This window comes from Tubulanus polymorphus, chromosome 1 (genome assembly GCF_964204645.1).
Source record: "Tubulanus polymorphus chromosome 1, tnTubPoly1.2, whole genome shotgun sequence".
In the NCBI taxonomy this organism is placed as follows: Eukaryota; Metazoa; Nemertea; class Palaeonemertea; order Tubulaniformes; family Tubulanidae; genus Tubulanus; species Tubulanus polymorphus.
The window spans coordinates 14,678,902-14,699,022 of record NC_134025.1 but is presented as its reverse complement, the minus strand read 5'-3'; the positions used below and the strand labels follow the sequence as shown (position 1 = coordinate 14,699,022).

The following is a 20,121-nucleotide window of genomic DNA, read 5'->3' as shown; positions in this document are numbered from 1 at the left end:
AGCAATCATTAACCCATTAGCACTCAGGAGTTTCCCTATGTAGTGTCAATGTAGTGTCCTCAGAAAATACAAGGAAAATCCAGGTTTATCATGATACTGAATAGCTCATTTGCTGTTTATTTTCATGTATTCCAAGTTTGTGTTTTTTTTTTCAGTAAATAGTCAAGACTTTCATATCATATAAGATTTGATGAGGTGGGTCACCAAAATCGTTTCCTTTTTGCCCCCGATTTGAAGTGAGCGCTCAGATCAGTCACCTTCTTTCTCCAAATACTTGAGAATTTCAAATAGGAAGATGTTGATTTCTGTACATAATGTAATACCGTTATAAGTTATTGGGTTCAAATCCCACTATATCCATTTTTGTGAAAATGCGGATGTTAAGAATTTGGAACAAACATGGGAAGATGCATGTCCGAAGTGATCGCATGTACTATCACACATGTTGCAGATTGGACTTATTGATGTTATTCTATGATATGTGATCAATATCATGTGTGAATAATATGTCAATCAACCAAGTATTTCACAATCACACGTGTGATGTGCTCCACAAGATCACATGTGTACATGTTGGCTGGAATCACATCTGTTTTTCATGCCTTTCACACATTTCACATGTGTAATGTGTGGAGTCTCTCAAATAACATGACGTGAATTTTTGCTATGGGGGTTTGTACTGGCATGAGCTTTGGCAGGATGCGATCGATCCCTGACGTGATGATCACCCCTACTTGTGGATGGTGTGGCCTCTAATGAGATGGTAGCCCATTGATTTTGACATCTCCTTCCACAAAAGTAGGGACCACTGTTATTCACTGAGAAAGAACTTCCAGCTTTTGCTTTTACATTGTAGCTCATGATGAGTTCTGTAATTGTGGCGAGTTTCGATGTAATTGATTTGCATGTATTAACAAGTGGTCATATAGAGAATTACCAGGTTTTTAGCCCACTTGGGACTTTAGCCAAGGGACTTTACACATTTTACCGAAGGATGCAAGGGGTATTGTTGTTACCGGTGTCTGTCCATCCAGGCAGATGTTGATCACGCTGTAAAAGCTTAAGGTTTTGGATGATTCTTGTAACTTGGTATGTTTGTTATAGGTGTGAGGAAGATTAGCCCTATTATTTTTGACATATATAGGTCATCCAAGATGGCTGCCACAGTCATTTCGATGTGTAAAACAGCCATTTTGGAGCTTGTTCTCGCTCTACAGTCTACAATTTTGAACCAATTTTGTAATTACTTAATGTGTTGTTTTATGATGGAAGGAGGGAGGCCTATTGTCTTTGACATATACAGTGTGTCATAGAAAATGGTTCCTCTGAAATGAATAATGATTCATAATTGAATCTATATTAATAGATAATTTTTTGTGTGGGATGTCGTCTTTACATTTTAAGGATAACGGGGCATGTTCACCATGCTCAGCTAGTTTTCAAGGACAAATTAAGAAGCGACCTATTCTCCTTAAAAACCAAACTTGATAAATGAAATAAGGCTGTTTACTGATGATGGTATCAAATAATCTTTCAATCTTTCAAACCAAGTCAATGACTAGAAATCTGATGATAAAGAAAATTCTTTTATTAAAAGAAACATAGAATTTATGTTAAAATAATATTTACTTAAAACGAGATTCCTACAACAATGGATAAATGTCCATTTGAGACTTTGTAGACGTGTAGAACATCATATTTAAGCCTCAACATGGGTTGATTTATACGATAATCTAAAAAAAAGGTTTGTCATCCATTTTGGATGACAAGGGAATCGATTTTGATCGATTTATTTGGTGTACAACTATCTAATCAAGCAAAATACATTCATCATCATGTATTGTTAATAGTACGGGTTTATTGTGTGTAGGTGTTATTGTTGTCTGATCAATATAAAACCCTTTGTTAAATGATAAACTTCATTCATTCAATATCCTGAAAATGAAACTAATGCCTACCCTTAAGTGATACCATCATTAGTAAACAGCTTAATTGGCATATACTATCACACATGTTGCAGATTGGACTTACTGATGTTAATCACATGTGTTATTATGTAACATGTGTGATCTCAGCGGTCACACATGTGATGATTAACTTGTATGTGTGTAAATAACATGTCGATCACACATGTATTTCACAATCATACATGTGATGAGCGCCACAACACAGATCACATGTACCCCAGTGAAGTTCATTACTTGTTCCTTATTCCTTATTCCGTTACTTATTGAGAATTCATCTCCCAATAAGGAACAAGTAACAAGTTACTTGTTCCTTATTGGGAGATGAATTTTCAATAAGTAACGCAAATTGAACCGGTAAAGACGAAAATCTGAATAAGGAACAAGTAACAACAAGGAACAAGTAACATGTTACTTGTTCCTTATTGGGAGATGAATTCTCAATAAGTAACGGAATAAGGAATAAGGAACAAGTAATGAACTTCACTGGTGTTCACATGTGTGATGGCTTGGATCACATCTGTTTTTTGTGCCTTTCACACATTTCACTTATGTAATGTGTGGAGTTCACACAAATTACATAGTATGGATTTTTGTGGTCCGGTTGCAGTGTTTTAGTTGTTCGACTTGATGTTCATTTTCCCAGTTTTTTTCTGTTATTTGATATGAGATTGCTCTTTGACAATGCTCATTCTGTTTGACATTGTGTTTTGATGTCATAAGATGATTGTCATATCCCTTCGGAAAAAGGACTGACATCTCGTATCGACATCGCTGTTGTGATTGGCCCTTCTGGGAAAAAATAGTTCACACTGATACAGGTGTGTGCCCTAGACGCGGAAGGTTACGGTATTTATTTGTATCGTGGGCCTATGAATATTTGTGTTACGAATCTCTTCAGTCGCCTCAATTTACGAAAGTGGATGGGACGTCTCCTTTCATGGACCGATTTCCATCAATAAACATGAATAATAGAATACAACAACGGCTTCTTTATTCTACCACACGATTGTAAGAGATGGCTTCTGGTCTTACAGGTTTACATAAAAATACGGATACGGACTAAACTTAACAAGGGATACAGACTCGGTTAAGCCTAGTCCGCCACACCACCCCCTCCCTAAAATGAGTCGAGGCCGCGGCTCGACTCCTGGAAAATATGTTTTATAAATTTAAACGATCTGCTTAATTGTTCGCAATGGATGCCGTTCCTCCATTGCCGTAGTAAATGATGACCTCTCAACGTGGCCACCGACGTACCACCTACTTGATCCTTATCGAAAATTCACCAGGGTCGTTACAAACGCGAGACAAACGGATAAAGCCCGGGCAACCATTAAAAGGTGTTCCCACGGATGCAACCACGAGAGGTATTGTAATCTGCGTTGGCCATCTTTGCGAACCACTACACACTATTTACACGTTACTCCAGCTATCTACAGGTATTTACAATCGCAACGCTTGAACAACTTCGGTTTTGATGGTCCCTGTCCGGTAACTTCCTAACTTGAGCGTGTGGAGCCCTCCATGTGGGGATATCCGGTTAGGTAACCTGAAAAGATAAAAAGCAAAAACACTCGGCGGACAAAACATTCGCAGATGAGCAGGGTAAGGCTGGTTGCGAAGGAAAAACGCAACAGGGTACTGTTAGGTGTCCGAACAGGTAGGGCAACTGGGTAGCAAGCAGAACGCAGCGGAGTACCATTGGCAGGTGTCCGGTGCATACCAATGCAATTCCAAATTGACCCCAATTAGGTGTGGTGGGGGTACCACGTCCCATCTAAATGGGCCTTCACTGTCCTGACTACATGGTCGCCTACGATCTCCATCGCCTTCTTGCGGTAGTGTATACCCACAAAGTTGTTTTCATCCAGATCAGGGTGGTTGATCTGGATGAAACCTGCTCTTACCGAGTGGACATTTATGCAGTCCGACCGACGAATGTGTTCCCCGATTTTCCGTATACCAGGAGACAACCTCGGGATTTCCAAGTGAAAAAGAGGAATACCAGAATATCGTTTGGCCAGCATGGCATATGACTGGTATAGGTGCTCGGTGGTCTCCTCATAATCCTGGATGTCGTTAACACCGTGGATAACCACAACCGCCGAACAGGCAACATGACTCTGCTGTACGGTCCGGATCAGACCGCCAATACCCTCATCCGAATGGGCAATCAGGAATACATCTGGTGACTTCCAGCCCTTGAACATGGAATCACTTAGTAGCAGGATGGGTCGATGGTACAGTCAACTACCCGTTCGAAGCGTGTCAGCTTCGGGTCGAGATCCTGAGCTGACCCACCACATTCGGTTACCATTGACTTTAGTTCTCTTGACAAAGGCCGGAACCTGGGTCTCGACAGGGTACAGCCATGTCTTGACGCAATGTACGCTTTTACACCGCAGATGATGGCCCCTAGCACTACACGACTGGGGTAGTATAAATGCTTAATGCAGAGACTGAATGAAACTCCAAGTGTCCTTGACCAGGTGTTGTTTCAGCTCGAGAGTCTCTACATTCATTCTGTCAAGCTGTATGACGTCCATCCTATCCCTATGGTACGGTGTTAGTGGTCTGAAAGATGAAAAAAAGGGAAACGAAAACCATGAATCTGTGGGGTTCAGAGTGTTAACCATACTATGGTGTTGCTCTTGCCTCCCTCAAATTCCTCCCCCTTTCCAACCATACACTTTTCATCCGTCGTATTCGTAGGAACCTCTCGTGACAGCCACAAGTGGGTTCTACGCGGCATACTCAGGTGAAGTCACCATACCTTTGTGGAGGCCGGATGTTCACTCTAGGTCGCAACCTACAGCGGGGTTTATCTGCATTTGGTGCCTCAAGCGGAGGTTCTCCTGGTGGAGGGATTGTTACTCCCTCCTGGTCTCGGACAACTTCCTGGTTGTCCCTAAGATGTGCCCTCCTGTCCACTTGAGGATTCGGTGCCCGCACCCAGGTGACATCGTCATCAAGGCTGCTCCAAGAGTCCGAGTCATTTTCCTCAACCTCTGTGGGTTGTACTGGCTCCATCATTTTCCTACGTGTCTGGGCTGGTCGTTTGACCGCGTCCCTCTCTGGAGTGTACCCGAAGCAGGGCTTCATATCGTTGAAGTGGACCACCTTGGGCTTCCTATGTCCGACCACGGGCACTACCCAGTATGTGACCTCTGATATCCTTTCGGTCACCAGGAACGGACCCTTCCACTTCCGGTGGAACTTTGGTGCTTCGGCAGGATTCAGGAAATGGCTGTAAAGCCACACCTGGTCCCCTACTTGGAACCCACCGCGTTTCACGAAACGGTCATAGCCTTGTTTCTGCCGCCTCTGCGCTAACTTAATTTGGTCCCGGCCCCTCCCATGAGCACTCTCCAAACTATGAACCATTTCTTGCGAAAACCGTGAACCTCTTTGGTTCCTCTGGCATCCCGACCATGATGTCCAGGGGCAGCATCATTTCCTTCCCAAAAGTGAGGAAAAAAGGGGTTTCCTTGGTACTTTCCTGGACGCTTGAGCGGAATGCCATCAGACAAGCTGGAAGCTCAGAGTCCCAATTGGTACCGTTCTCGTTGACTGATATGGTGAGCATGGATTTCAAAGATTTGTTGGCGTTTTCCACCTGACCATTCCGCATGGGGTGGTACGCGGTGGTATGCGTCTTATCAATACCAAGGTAGTGACACATTTCGGAAAATACCCTAGATTCAAAATTGGCTCCTTTGTCAGAGTGGATACTTTCCGGGCACCCGTACCACGTAACCCACTCATCCACTATACGTCTCCCAACAGTCACTGCCCTTTTGTTCCTTAATGGCCATGCCTCCACCAATTTAGTAAATGCGTCTTGTGCCACCAAGATGTACATGTTCCCCTTTTTGGATTTCTTAAGGGGCCGATGATGTCAATATGTACTTTCTGGCCTCTTCGACCAGTCGGGGTCGACACAAGAGGTGCTTTTGGCTTCTTTGGCGTGACTTACATTGCTGACAATGCATGCACTTCCGACATAGTCTTTGACTGCGGTTACCATGCCAGGGCACCAGAAGCGCTCACGCATTTTATGTCCTGTCTTCGTTGTCCCTCGGTGGCCGCCTGCTCAACCATTATGGAGGTGTGACAAACAACGCCTTCGGGAGTAAACATTTAGGCAAGATAATGCGTTTGTTGGTACCCTTGATCCAGGCGGTGGCTTGATGACCAGTAGCCCCTCGACAATTTCCAGCCATTCATACTCACCAAGGAGATTTTGCGATAGGGAGCTGTACTGTCGACTTTCATTGGGCACTGGTTGGTCGAGATTTTGCCTCACCATGTCTTTTACAATGCGGATGTCCGAGTTGGTGTCCTGGGCCTGCTGGATATCCATCTTACCGAGACCGTCTTACACTTAAGCAACTAAAGCTGCAAGTTTACCCGCTGGAAAACCGGTTTCTCCACAGCTCGGGCAACTGCCGTGATTCTTAACCCTACTAGGCATGCGGGAGAGGGTGTCTGCGTTCTGATGTTTCACACCAGGTCTGTGCTGGATCTCAAATTCGTACTCAGCCTGTTTCTCGTTCCACCGTGCGACCTGGCCTTCCTGTATTCGTGAACTACATAGCCATTTCAGGGCAGCATGATCCGTGCGTACCAGAAATGGTTTGCCCAGAAGGTAGTGTCGGAAATAAATGATCATGTCGCCCAAAGCCAGCATCTCCCGACGGGTCGCACAGTAGTTTTCCTCTCCACCCCTCAGTGTCCGACTGGCATAGGCCACGACCCATTCAGACCAATAATCCTGTGTCTGCGAAAGGACCGCACCAATAGCCCAATCACTCGCATCGGTGTCCAAAATAAATCTTCCCGCATCGGGCCCGAAGTCAGGGAAAACAAGAGCAGGTGGCTGGGTGAGTGCTGCTTGATTTTGTCGAAAGCCAGGCGCTGTTCCTCCCCCCCCCCCACGTAAAGGGTGGATCCTTCCGGGTTAGCATGTGTAGGGGTTGACACATACTCGCATAGTTTTCTATGAACTTAGCATAGTACGCGACCAGCCCCAGAAAACTCCGGACCTCTGTGACATCCTGCGATGCAGTTTAGGACCTTGTCAATTTTGGTGGGGTCTGTCTCTAAACCCAGCTGCGCTTACCACATGTCCCAGGAAGACAAACCGCCGCTGCATAAGGTTACACTTCCTCGGTTTCAGTTTCATTCCCGCAGCCCGGAAACATGAGAAAACCTCAGCCAATTTGTCAAGGTGAGATGTAAGGTCTGCCGAATGGTCAATAATATCGTCCAGGTATATCAGGGCAGTCTTCCAGGAAACTTTGTCGAGGGCCATCGACATCAGGCGAGTAAAACACGCCGGCGCATTGGTAACGACAAAAGGCATCACATTCCACTCATACATCTTATTCTCGAACACAAACGCAGTCTTGTGTTTATCCTCCTCTTTGATGGGAACCTGCCAATATCCACTAGTCAGGTCCAAGGTCGAAAACCAGAGCCTATAACTATGTAAACGGAGTGAATTTAAAATTTTATTCAAATTTTACTTTATAGAACAAGGTAAAACAGCAAATCCGATTCAATTTTGTTTTATTGGACAAATTTTAGAAAATTCACTTATATTCCGCATTCAAATCAATAAGACCAAGGGAAAAGATTTATCTGAGGTATTTGTTCCTGCTAGCCCCAGACGCTGTCTGTCCTACTTAGTATGAAAACACAATTGAATTGTGTAAATTATTAGCCTGGAATTGACTAGTCTATGAGCTGGGAGTGTATTTGGACAAATTTAACCCATAGAATGCATCATTAACCATTTATGAAAAGCTGACAGGCTGGCCATAGTGCCCCTTGGGGCTCTTGTTATTGTTTCAGATTTTGTCAGGTGGATGTTGAATGATTTGTACAATCCCTATCTACACTAGACAGTGGTTTTTATTCGTCTATGCTATAGCAAACAAATTAAAATCAATACTCCATCAGAGTTAAGGCATTTCCTATCTGACGCAAGCTTATGGTACTGCACATTTAAAAAAAGTTGAGTTAATACAATTCAAGTCTCAACAGACTGTTGTGCGATTTCAAAAATATCGAGAAGCAGATCGATTTTGATTTAATCACATATGTTTCCTTCAGCCACCTTCTCTTCAAATCCAGAAAATAGGGAGCATGGTTCTATATTTGTTTTGGTGTGACCATAGAATTAGTTGTGTAAGGCATTTATGTAAGGTCATGTTTATTTCCATTGAAACATTTTATATTGCAATATTTTTGAATGTTTTCAATAAAGGTTTGAATAAGTTGGATAACCATTTTCCACCTTCTCCAGGAAGTTTTGCTGCAGCTTTTATTCATCTGCTTTTAAGCGGTATTCAGTGATGCAGTTTGGGTTGGATGGAGCATCTACATAAACCTCCAAAGGAATTACTAACGAAAGGTTTCAGCTCATACGGATCTTTGAGAATATAAGCCCTGAAAACAAGCATAATATTAAGTAAGAAAACATTGAATTCTAAATTACATTTCAGCACAAGTGGTGAAATATTTGTAGTATATTTGTAATTGGCGGTTAGGTTCATTGACCCAGCCTGCCTGGCGAGGCGGGCCTGTTCCTTTTCCTGAGATTGGTGCGGGATCTAATAATGGTAGAATAGTACGCAGATAACTATTCACACTATTCTACAATGCATTTCTATGTAAATTATATATGATCGTAAAGAGTCACTATTCTATCACTATCCAAAACATTTTTCTACTATTCTACTATTCTAAAGGATAGTAAAAAGTAGAATTTGAAAATACCAAACGATTCTACTATTCTATGATTTTTCTCATTATGACCATCGCTATTCTAATGATTTTTACGATCGATTACAATCGTAATAGAGTAGTTACTATTGTACTGTTCTACTATTCTAAAGGATAGTAAAAAAAAGTAGGATTTTAAAATACCTAACTATTCTACTATTCTATGATTTTTCTCATTATGAACCTCTAAACCCTAACTATTTAGAACCCTAACAATCTAAATCCTAACCCTCTAAACCCTAATCGCCTAAACCCTAAACCCTTGCCATCCAAACACTTAACCCTCTAAACCCTTACCCTCTACACTAAACCCTAACTCTCTAAACCCTATCCCCTAAACCCTAACCCTCTAAACCCTAACCCCCTAAACCCTATCCCTCTAAACCCTAACCCTCTAAACCTCTAAAAAAACATATTCTTCTAAACCCTAACCCCTAAATCCTAACCTTCTAAACCCTATCCCTCTAAACCCTAACCCCTGAACTCAAACCCTCTAAACCCTATCCCTCTAAACCCTAACCCTCTAAACTCTGGCCCACTAAACCCTAACCTTCTAAACCCTAACCCCTAAACCCTATCATTCTTAACCCTAACCCCTGAACTCTAACCCACTAAGCCCAATCTCTAAACCCTAACCCTCTAGTTAACATTATCTATTCTGCCCGTGCGGCAGATAGCGAACCGGAAACCGACGAAAACGCAAACAAACAGGCAATTCCGGAGAAGTCTGTATTTATTGATACGCCGTCGATTCGAGACGGTAAAAAACTGAAATAACAGAGATAATTTTAATTATTAACTGAAACGACTAAATAAACAAAATCTCAGGACAATGAATAAAGGATAAATGCTTACACTGTACGTGGGCAAGTACCAAAGGTAGATACGCGAAGAGATACAGATACGCGGATGTATGGAAGATTTTCCTAGTTACAGCAAGTATTAGCAGACAATAAAAATAGACACGTATACAGAAGTAAACAAACTCCGGGGAACTAAAAAATACGTATATAGACTCTGGAGCTAAACCGCGGTTACAGACTCACTAAACTGACTGTATAAAAAAGTGTAGATCTCACTACAGACAAGCACTAAATCTAAATGCATGCATAACGATGTAACCATGTTACAGCACACTCCCCGTCAAATGTCCGGTGGATGTTTCTTTAAGATTACACATAACATTACTCAATTATAACACCTGACAATGTCAGAAAGTGAAGCGAAAAGTCCGGAAATTCAGCTAAAATCTGTTATTTTCTACTAGCAAAATCATATCCACGATCGGACGCGTGTACACAGTGGGTTTCCCATCAACCACGACTCGCACCTCGGCTTTACGGACATGCCCATCTGCACTCTCGAAGGTCCTAATGATAAGACCAATGGGCCACCTCATCCGCTCTAGATGCTTATCCTTCAGCAGAACGACGTCTCCAATGGCGACATCTCTCTGCGGCTTCAACCATTTCCGGCGCTCTTGGAGCAAAGGCAGGTACTCCTTCCTCCATCGTGTCCAGAACATTGTAGAGAGAGCCTTGACTCGCCTCCACTCTGCCAAACAGAGGTCTTCCTTTGTATATCCTCCGACCGAGTCGGGGAGAATCTCGTAGTCCGTCTTCTGAGTGAGTAGCATAGAAGGAGTCAAGATAAGTGGACATTCGGAATCCGACGAAACGGGCACGAGAGGTCTTGAATTGATTATAGCACATACTTCCGCCATGAAGGTGCTTAACACGTCGTGTGTCAGGGTTTTCCCTGGATTCCCAAGGAGGATTGAATCAAGGATTCTTCTTGTAACTCCAATCATGCGCTCCCATGCGCCACCCATGTGGGATGAATGGGGAGGATTAAAAATCCATACAGCTCCGGAGACGAGTAGATGGTTCCGCAACTGCCGATCTTCTACGTTAATCGCTTCGGCCTGTATCTTGCCGACGGCGCCAATGAAGTTGGTTCCTCGATCGGAGCGAAACGTCTTGACTTTCCCACGGATTGACATGAAGCGGGTGAGAGCGTTGATGAAGGCTGACGTGCTCATCTCGTGGACCAGCTCGATGTGAACTGATCTCGTTACCAGGCAAGTGAATAGTATACCCCATCGTTTAGCGTTTGCAACTCCACCACGTGTTCTTCGAGCTACCACTTCCCATGGTCCAAAGGCGTCGACCCCTACGTTAGTGAATGGGGGAGATGGTTCCAGGCGATCAGCGGGCAGATCAGACATAACTTGAAACTCGAGTTTCCCTCGCAATTTCCGACAAGTGACGCATTTGTGGATCACCGAAGAAATCATTCGCTTGGCACCGATGATCCAAAGTCCTGCCGCTCGTACAGCCCCTTCGGTGAAATGCCTTCCCTGATGCCTAACCTGTTGGTGGTAGTGTCTAATAAGGAGCGTACCGATGTGGTGCCGACCCGGTATGATTAATGGTTTCTTTTCCTTTAGTGGAAGATTAGAATTCGTGATTCGACCACCAACTCTGAGAAGCCCGTGCTCGTCCAAGAACGGGTTTAGTTTAGCAATTGGACTTCTTGGGTTTACAGGCTCCAGGTTTTGGAGACAGCTAATCTCCTCACTGAAGGCTTCACCTTGCACTTCCTTGAGCACGAACATCTCGGTGTCTTGACGAACGTCAATCGGTGTTGATGTGTCTTGCATCTCGGCCTTGTGAGTTATGCGGGCGACATGCTTCAGGGTAGCAATAGCCAGTATAAGTCCCATCCATGACGAAAAATTGCGGAATCTGTCGTTCCAGGTGCGCGCGTTGACAATCGTAACTGTTTTTACGACGCTGACCGCGGAACGAATTTCTTTATCTTTGTCAGGCTCTACGAGGACGTGATGCGTCGTATCTGTCGATTCTGGAACAGCCAGAAGTTGCTTCGGTCCTAATAACCAGTCGCTGTCATGGATGTCGGATGCTGAGAATGATCTAGTCGCGGAATCTGCAGGATTAGAATCCGTTGCCACGTAGTTCCATTGGTCCGGACTACTGAACTTCCTGATCTTCTCAACTCTATTTGCCACGTAAATGTGAAATCTGCGGATGTCGTTGTTGATGTAGCCGAGAACAACTCGACTATCGCTATAAAATTTAACTTCGTCGATAGGCATGTGCAGTTGATCCATAGTACATTGCGTAAGTTCCACGGCAAGCACGGCTGCGCACAATTCTAATCTAGGGATGGTGTGGCCGCTGATGGGTGCAACTTTCGCTTTGCCCAGCAAATCCAAGTTTGTGGTTTGCTGCCTTGTCCACGGTTCGCAGGTACACAACTGCCGCTATGGCCTTTTCCGAGGCATCCGAGAAAACATGCAGCTCCCTTCGAACAGCTCCGCTTAGTTTGGTCACATAGGTGCGTGGAATGCGCAGATTCTCGATAGCTCTCAGAGAATCCCTCCAATTGTCCCACTCGGCAGCTATCTCATCCGAAAAGGGTTGATCCCAATCGACCGTCTCTGACACTAAGTTCCTGAGAAGGAGTTTCCCATGAATCAGCACAGGAGCCAAAAAGCCAAGTGGATCGTAGATGCTGTTTATCGTTGATAGCATACCTCTTCGGGTGACAGGTTTCTTTTCAGATGTCAATTGGAAGAGAAAGTTGTCGGTGTTTACGTCCCAGATGAGTCCGAGGCTTCTCTGGAGCGGTTTGTTGTCGGCGTCGAGATCCAGGTCTTTGAGATTGCTTGCCAAGTCGCCGGGTGGAAATGCGGACATCACTTCGGCACTATTAGACGCGAACTTGTGAAGTCGCAGATTACCGAATTCTCTGAGTGCGTTTTGGGTGTCTTTCATGATGGTGACAGCGTCGATCACTGTAGGCCGTGAAGTGAGTCCGTCATCGACGTAGAAATCGTTCGCGACAAACTCCGTGACGTGACTACCGTATTTCGCTTCGGATTCTTGAGCCGCTTTCCTTAGGCCGAGTGTGGCTACGGCTGGCGAAGGGCTATTGCCAAAGACGTGAACGCGCATACGGTATTCGATAAGTTCCTTGTCTGGATTGTTATCCCTGTACCACCAAAAACGTAGATAATTCCGATGGTCCTCGCGAACGATAAAGCAATGAAACATGTGTTGGACATCTGCTGTTACTGCGACTGTTTCCTTTCGAAAGCGCATGAGTACCCCCAGTAGGCTGTTGGACAGGTCGGGACCTGTCAGCAGAACATTGTTCAAGGAGATACCACGGAATTTAGCGGATGAGTCGAAAACTCCTCGTATCTGATCGGGTTTTTTCGGGTGATATACCCCGAAGAGTGGCAGGTACCAGCATTCTTCACCCTCGAGCAAAGGTGGAGCAACTTCTGCGTGGTTGTTATCGAGGATTTTCCCCATGAACTCGACGAAGTGTCCCTTTTTTGTGGAGTTCTTCTTCAGGCTTGTGTCTAACATTTTTGCTCTTCGAACGGCCTGTTCCCTGTTATTCGGCAGTAGGGGCCTCGGAGTTCGGAATGGTAGGGGCGCAACCCAACTTCCGGTAGCATCTCTTACGAACTCGGTTTCCATTTGGCGCATGAATCGTTTGTCGTCGTATGACATTCCTGGCTTATTGTCGTCCGGGGTCCTCACGAAAATGTCCTGTCCGACGTAGGTACTGTCATCTTCCCGAAGCGGGAGTTCTCGTACATTGAAGCTATTCTCGCATGGCTCAAAGACCGTGGGACGTCCCGAGGCGGTCACATACGTTCGGTTCACACTGATCTCGTTCGGTGCGTGTTGCTTGTCTAGGCAAGTTTCACCGACCACGACCCAACCCAGTTTGAGTTGTTGGGCATATAGCGCCCTCGATGGTCCTAGTCGTTGATCGCGCACATGGTGTGCTTCCGGTAAGTCTCTGCCAATTAGAAGAAGAACATTGCAACAATCATCCAATGGCGAGAGCTGTTTTGCTATCTCCGCCAGATGAGGGTGCCTTGCAGCAATGTCTGGTGTTGGAATCTCGTTCCTGTTGTTCGGTATGTTTTCACACTCGATGAGGACTGGTAGGTCCAAAGTCTCGCTGCCGTGAACTGACTCAATAATGAAACCCTTTCCTCGTCTGCCTGAGGTAATTACTTTTCCTGAGCAGGTGGACAACGTGTATGTTTCGGGCTTGTCCCGCACGCCGAAGAGTTCGAAGAATTCGGGGGCAGCCAACGACCTGTTGCTCTGGTCGTCGATTATGGCGTACATCCTACGTACGTTTCCCGGGTGTTCTTCATGGAACACGTTAACGGGGAGAATCTTGGCGCAGGATTTGCCCTCATAATCATTGCAGACTTCCGTGCAGGAAGCGTTGACAGCATTTACGGTTGGGGACTTGTAACTGTCTTCTGGCTCCCCGCCTTGATGTTGTACGGGCCTAGTTGTGAGTTGAGGTATTGTACTGACGCTACTCCTGTTTACGTGGAGGGCCGTGGAGTGTTGGTTGCTTCCACACTCTCTGCATGTGACGAATGCTTTGCAGTCGCGGCTGACGTGTTTCGTAGATTCACAGCATTTGAAGCAAACTTTGTGATCTTGAAGCAATTTCTTACGCTCCTCGAGAGATTTTGACCGGAATCCACGACACTCGTCCAATGAGTGCTTGGTGTTGTGAAGTATGCACCGATCCAGTTTGTCGCCTGATCGCTGAGTCGGCTGTGATGCTTCAATTTTGTGGACGCCGACTCTGGTTCTAGGCTGGGACATCGGCCATGCGGTACTCCGATTTTGTGTCGGGACTGGCTCCGTGTCGTAGGTGAATCCTGGGTTGTTCTTTATGCGACTCATTTCTCTAATAAATGCAGAAAACTCGGTGAAGGGTGGAAAGGAGGTTGAATTTTGTGAATTATATCTGACCGCTCTAGTCGTCCATCTTTCCTGCAGACCATAGGGTAGCTTAGCCACTATGGGTTTGATTCCTGATGACGAATCAAAGTAGGCTAAATGATTCCTGAGCTGGGGTTTCTCCTTGATGTATTCGATTTCGTACAGAATATCTGAGAGTTCATATAGACGTTTGTTGTCTTTATTTGTAAGTCTAGGGAAATCTGCCAGTTTTGCTTTTAGCGACGCTTCTATCATCTCAGGGCATCCATATCTCTCGTCGAGTCTCTGCCAGAGACGTTGTAGGCCCTTGGTGGGGTTCTCTGCATTGGATGCACGGATACTGACCGCGTGTCTGGCCGAGTCGGTACCGAGCCACTTAACCAACAGATCGAGTTGCTCGGAGTCGGAGACTGCGAGCTCTTCAACCACACTCTCGAAGCTTGACTTCCACACATGGTACGATTCGGCTCTATCGTTGAACGTGCTGAGGCGCGAGAATACCAAATCCTTCCTCAGTAAGAATTTTGTGATGGCCGATGCCGTATCATGATCCTGGGCGGTTGTTGAGGGAGACGCAAATCTCGAGGAACTTGGCTGGTAGGGACGTTGAGCCTGGCCAGGCACGAAGATCGGTGCACAAACGTCTAATTCGGAGTAACCGAGGGTTCCATTGGCGTCGACAGGGTTGAGTCCGCCTTTGTTAAATGGCGACGAAGTTGACGGCAGTCCGAAGTCTTCTATAGGAGAGTGAGAAGACTGTTTTCTTTGACGATCGAAAGTTACGGTTTTTGCTGTATTCGACTGTGGCTCTTGGCCATTGGCGAGCTTTCCAGACTCTGTGTATACAGGATCGTTGGTGGCACCACTGGCCCTTGGTTGATGGCTCATGGCCTCGGCTTCTGTATGACGCGTTTCGCTTCCTGAGCTATGTCGGTCAACAAAGTCTTTTACCCGTTCGAAAGGGTTTTCGTCCTGAGCCGGAAGTAGGTGGTCCAGATCAAGCTCGAGGTCATTCTCTGCCTCTAGAATTCGGGCTTCAGCCTCCAAAGCTGCGACTTGTTTCTGGGTCTCCAGGAGTGTCATCTCGGCTTTGAGTTCGGCTTTCTTTCGGGTCGCGATGGCTGAATCTTGTTCGATTTCTGCTTTTTTGCGGGAGGCTTCCCGCTCTACCGTTTCTTGGAGCTCTGCTTCTCGTTTAGAAATTAGGGCCTGTTTTTCTGCAAAGGCCGCGGCAGCCTTTGCCGCTTCAGCTCTTGCTCGTGTCCTTCTCGCTAGGCTGGATGCGCTTGAAGTCCTAGAGCTGGCCTCACTTCTTGAAGATTTTGTGAGCGATGATCTTGCAGGACTGTTTCGCCATGTCTCGCGCAGTGCGGCTATGGCCGTTTCATACATCCTTTGGCGGATGTCGGCTACTGGAGCGATGACCTCTATATCTTGAGTAGCCAGGTCTGTCCTTTGAGCTTCGAGGAATTTGAGGTATTCATCGTTCAATTGGTGGTACCGGGAGTATGATTGAACTACATTGTGTTCGAGTTCTAGACATTTCCTTACCTCTGTGGGAGGGTTGTCTGTTTCTAGCAACATGGCGTTGCATACGGTCCAGAGTCGCTCTATATCTTCGGAATATTTTTCTTTTCTCTGGCTGTAGGCTTCCTCTCCCTTTTTCGTCAACTTTCGGGTCCGTGTGGACACGTCGTCGTGGGAGACTGATTCTTCGACCGAGTCCATGGCGATGTTGTGTTGACAGCGTCGTACAACGGTGCCCGTGGCGGCGTTTCTTGCTGGTACAGTTTTTTTACTATTCTGCCCGTGCGGCAGATAGCGAACCGGAAACCGACGAAAACGCAAACAAACAGGCAATTCCGGAGAAGTCTGTATTTATTGATACGCCGTCGATTCGAGACGGTAAAAAACTGAAATAACAGAGATAATTTTAATTATTAACTGAAACGACTAAATAAACAAAATCTCAGGACAATGAATAAAGGATAAATGCTTACACTGTACGTGGGCAAGTACCAAAGGTAGATACGCGAAGAGATACAGATACGCGGATGTATGGAAGATTTTCCTAGTTACAGCAAGTATTAGCAGACAATAAAAATAGACACGTATACGGAAGTAAACAAACTCCGGGGAACTAAAAAATACGTATATAGACTCTGGAGCTAAACCGCGGTTACAGACTCACTAAACTGACTGTATAAAAAAGTGTAGATCTCACTACAGACAAGCACTAAATCTAAATGCATGCATTACGATGTAACCATGTTACAGCACATTATCTAAACCCTAACCCTCTAAAACCTAACCCTCTAAAACCTAAACCCTAACCTCTAAACCCTAATCCACTAAACCCTAAACCTCTAAACCCTAACCCTCTAAACCCTAATCCACTAAACCCTAACCTCTTTACCCTCTAGTTGACATTTTCTAAACCCTAACCCTAAAGAATAGTAGAATAGTTAACTATTCTAAAGAAATGTAAGGATAGTAGAATAGGGAAGTAGAATAGTAGAATAGTTAACTATACAACTATTATAAGACCCCGCACCATCATGGTTTTCCCAAACTGGAACTTCCGATTATCTCGACCAAGTCTGTATGTCTATGGACATCTTGTTTATTATACAGGGATACTGGGGTTGGTCATTGATACTGGTTTTATTCATTCCCTATCAATTGTGATGAGTCCTCGGGGGTTTTGAGGCTTTTGGAATCGATATTTAGTGAATATTTCTAATGTATGGCAGGCTGAACCAACACCTCGTTACATTCAACTCAATTTTTCTCTCTTCTGGCGTATTCAGAAAAAGATTGTGGTCTGTACTGTACAGATATTGCCCCCTCTCTCCTTGAGTGCTCTTTAATTCCCCCTCCGCTCCCTCCCTTATGTGCGTATGTACTAAATGAATAATATGTTTGCCAAATGTAAATACATCTACCCTTTCCTTGCCTTGGAGATCTCCATCGATACATGATAATAACAACACTGTAATTATGATATTTTTCTTAAAGGACATGTGCGCTGTTTGTAATTGGTGTATGTATTCTGATGCCTGGCCTGTGGTCAATAACATCCGCACATGAACTCTGTCATTTACCTGCGCTGAGATTATTGATTATTATGTGCGGTTTACCAGCAATTCTTATAAAAGTCCATTCACTAACCGACAGAGTAAGTTGACTAATTGCATTAAATTTAGCAACACATATTTAATTCATTATGATTTCTCATTTCATGAGCATCATCAACCATTTTTTCCTCAAATTAGGCTTTGGATCTGAGTGTTAAAGGAGGATACAAGTCATCGAAATTACCGTTGATAGGAAATCTCTACACATTGCATCTGTTTATATTTTTGTGTCTGGCTTGTCCGATTGGGGCCTGGGATGCTTGGGTAAGTGAGAACGATTTCCTAAAGACCCAAAAGTCAAAACAACAGAACCTCGTTGCTACGAGATGCCTATATATATATATATATATATATATATGTATGTATGTATGTATGTATGTATGTACGAATGATGTTACGAAAAAAATTGTTAAAACGATGATAATTTTCGGTCCCTATGCCTCATTTCCTTAATAAATCTATGCGGTTAATATGATTGCTGATCAAGTGGATTACCTGTTATCGGACATTATTCATGCAGCGTGTAACAATAACATAATTAGACATTGTTCCAAAGATTTTAATGGATCAACAATTGAATGAATTTTGAAAAAAGGTGTTATTTCGTTTTATGTCTTTATTTTCATTATTCAGATATGTGGTGTACATATATGCCTTCATCGAACCGGGCACATAAGGCCGAGCTTGGAATCAATGGGCAACTATTACCAATTTTCGTTAATACGAATGATTTTCCCCAAATGCCCAGTATTCGTCATCCTCATCCTTAGCTCTTTATAAGATATACATCTTATATCTGTCCTTATTTTTTTCAGGTTGCTGTATCTTCACTCACATTTTATCTTCTTATGAGGGACTCAATCACCATGCAACGTCTTACCAAACAGAATCAAGGTCTCCCAATCATGATTACATCTATATCTGCTCTATTAGTTTCAACCATTTTGAAGAATAATATCTGGTATACACACAATGGCTTGCGAGTTGCACATGGGGTATTTGAGCTCATACTTATAATTGCGACTTTCCCAATATATGTTGTTCTTTTCTCGGTGTTTTGGCTGAAGAAAAATCCACTTACTGATAGGCTTGTCGTATTTCTCTTGCCAATAAATTGGTTTTTCTTGTACGGATGTTCTTACCAAAGCTGGATCCTTGGTTTAACTGGTCTTGTAACTGCCATCTATTTGATAGTAGTGAAACTTGAATTTAGCGATGAAGAGTTTGCATGATAAGTTGATTACATGTTTTTTTGCAAATGTATCATTTGGCATTTATGGTTCTATCTACATTGCAGTTTTATTCATGTGTGTTGTGTATTCTGTGATTCCATAGAACTCCTTTGAAAATTCCTGTGCAGGTTTTTTACTAGATTTGAGCCAATTGTTAAAGAGATGTGTTTAAGAGATGTGATGTAATGTGATCTCGATATCATTTGTGTGAGTGTATGTTCAGAATAAATCAGTGTTGTAATCGACCTTAAGGAAGTCTCATTCAATCTATTTGTTTCTCTTGACCTCTCTATGGAATTCTGGTCCTGGATAGTATGGATTTTTGGTCCCTTGAGTAGCGGAATTTCTTTGGGGGTACGTATAGGTTTCGTTACGGTGAATAAGAAGGAGGAAATTCAACTCAACAGGGAAGGAGGGAGGTTTTTAAATGGATCGAAAGTCGTAAGGTAAAAATAGCGCCGACGCTTCTCATTTTCGTAGTTACGTCAATTTGAAACTCCATTCACTTAAAACGTCTTACACAGCTTAAAATAATGTTTTGATTTTTCCCTACAACATAGCGTCAACAGATCTTTGATTTAATGGTTCAAAAAGTTATTCTATCGGATGTTTTCTCGTTTGTATGGCAATTTTTTTCTTTGGTTTTGTCGCCCGCGACAATTCAATATTTTGTTTTTATCGCCCGCGACAATTCATTATTTTGGTTTTGTCGCCTGAGACAATTCAATATTTTGGTTTTATCGCCCGCGACAATTCATTATTTTGGTTTTATCGCCCGCGACAAATCATCATTTTGGTTTTATCGCCCGCGACAATTCAATATTTTGTTTTTATCGCCCGCGACAATTCATTATTTTGGTTTTATCGCCCGCGACAATTCATTATTTTGGTTTTATCGCCCGCGACAATTCATTATTTTGGTTTTATCGCCCGCGACAATTCATTATTTTGGTTTTATCGCCCGCGACAATTCATTATTTTGGTTTTTTATTTTGTTTTTGTCGCCAGGGACAATTTTCTTTTTTTGTTTTATCGCCCGCGACAAATCATTATTTTGGTTTTGTCGCCCGCGCCAATTCACCATTTTGGTTTTGTCGCCCGCGACAATTCATTGTTTTTGTATTGTCGCCGCGACAATTTTTTTTTTGGTGTTGTCGCCCGCGACAATTCATTAGTTTGGTTCTGTCGCACGCGACAA

General features: G+C 43.9%; 2 protein-coding genes across 2 annotated transcripts in view; one reads left to right on the top strand and one right to left on the bottom strand.

Annotated features, from left to right (window-relative positions):
* LOC141900300 (uncharacterized) overlaps positions 1–18,779 on the top strand; it is a 231,621-nt gene extending 212,842 nt beyond the window's left edge. Inside the window, exons 18-21 of the mRNA XM_074787124.1 lie at positions 17,573–17,732; positions 17,830–17,955; positions 18,325–18,388; positions 18,507–18,779. Of these exons, the coding sequence (XP_074643225.1) occupies positions 17,573–17,732; positions 17,830–17,955; positions 18,325–18,388; positions 18,507–18,646 (490 nt within the window). The 3' untranslated portion in view covers positions 18,647–18,779. The remainder of the gene's footprint in view (positions 1–17,572; positions 17,733–17,829; positions 17,956–18,324; positions 18,389–18,506) is intronic.
* On the bottom strand, positions 11,939–16,809 carry LOC141914773 (uncharacterized). The gene has a single exon (XM_074806066.1). The coding sequence runs from the start codon at positions 16,280–16,282 to the stop codon at positions 11,939–11,941; it is 4,344 nt and encodes a 1,447-aa protein (XP_074662167.1). The 5' UTR covers positions 16,283–16,809.
* Positions 18,780–20,121: the final 1,342 nt, after the last annotated feature.

What these genes read in the sequence shown, in the direction of transcription:
- LOC141914773 (XM_074806066.1), bottom strand. Translation starts at nt 16,282, where the DNA reads ATGGACTCGGTCGAAGAATCAGTCTCCCACGACGACGTGTCCACACGG.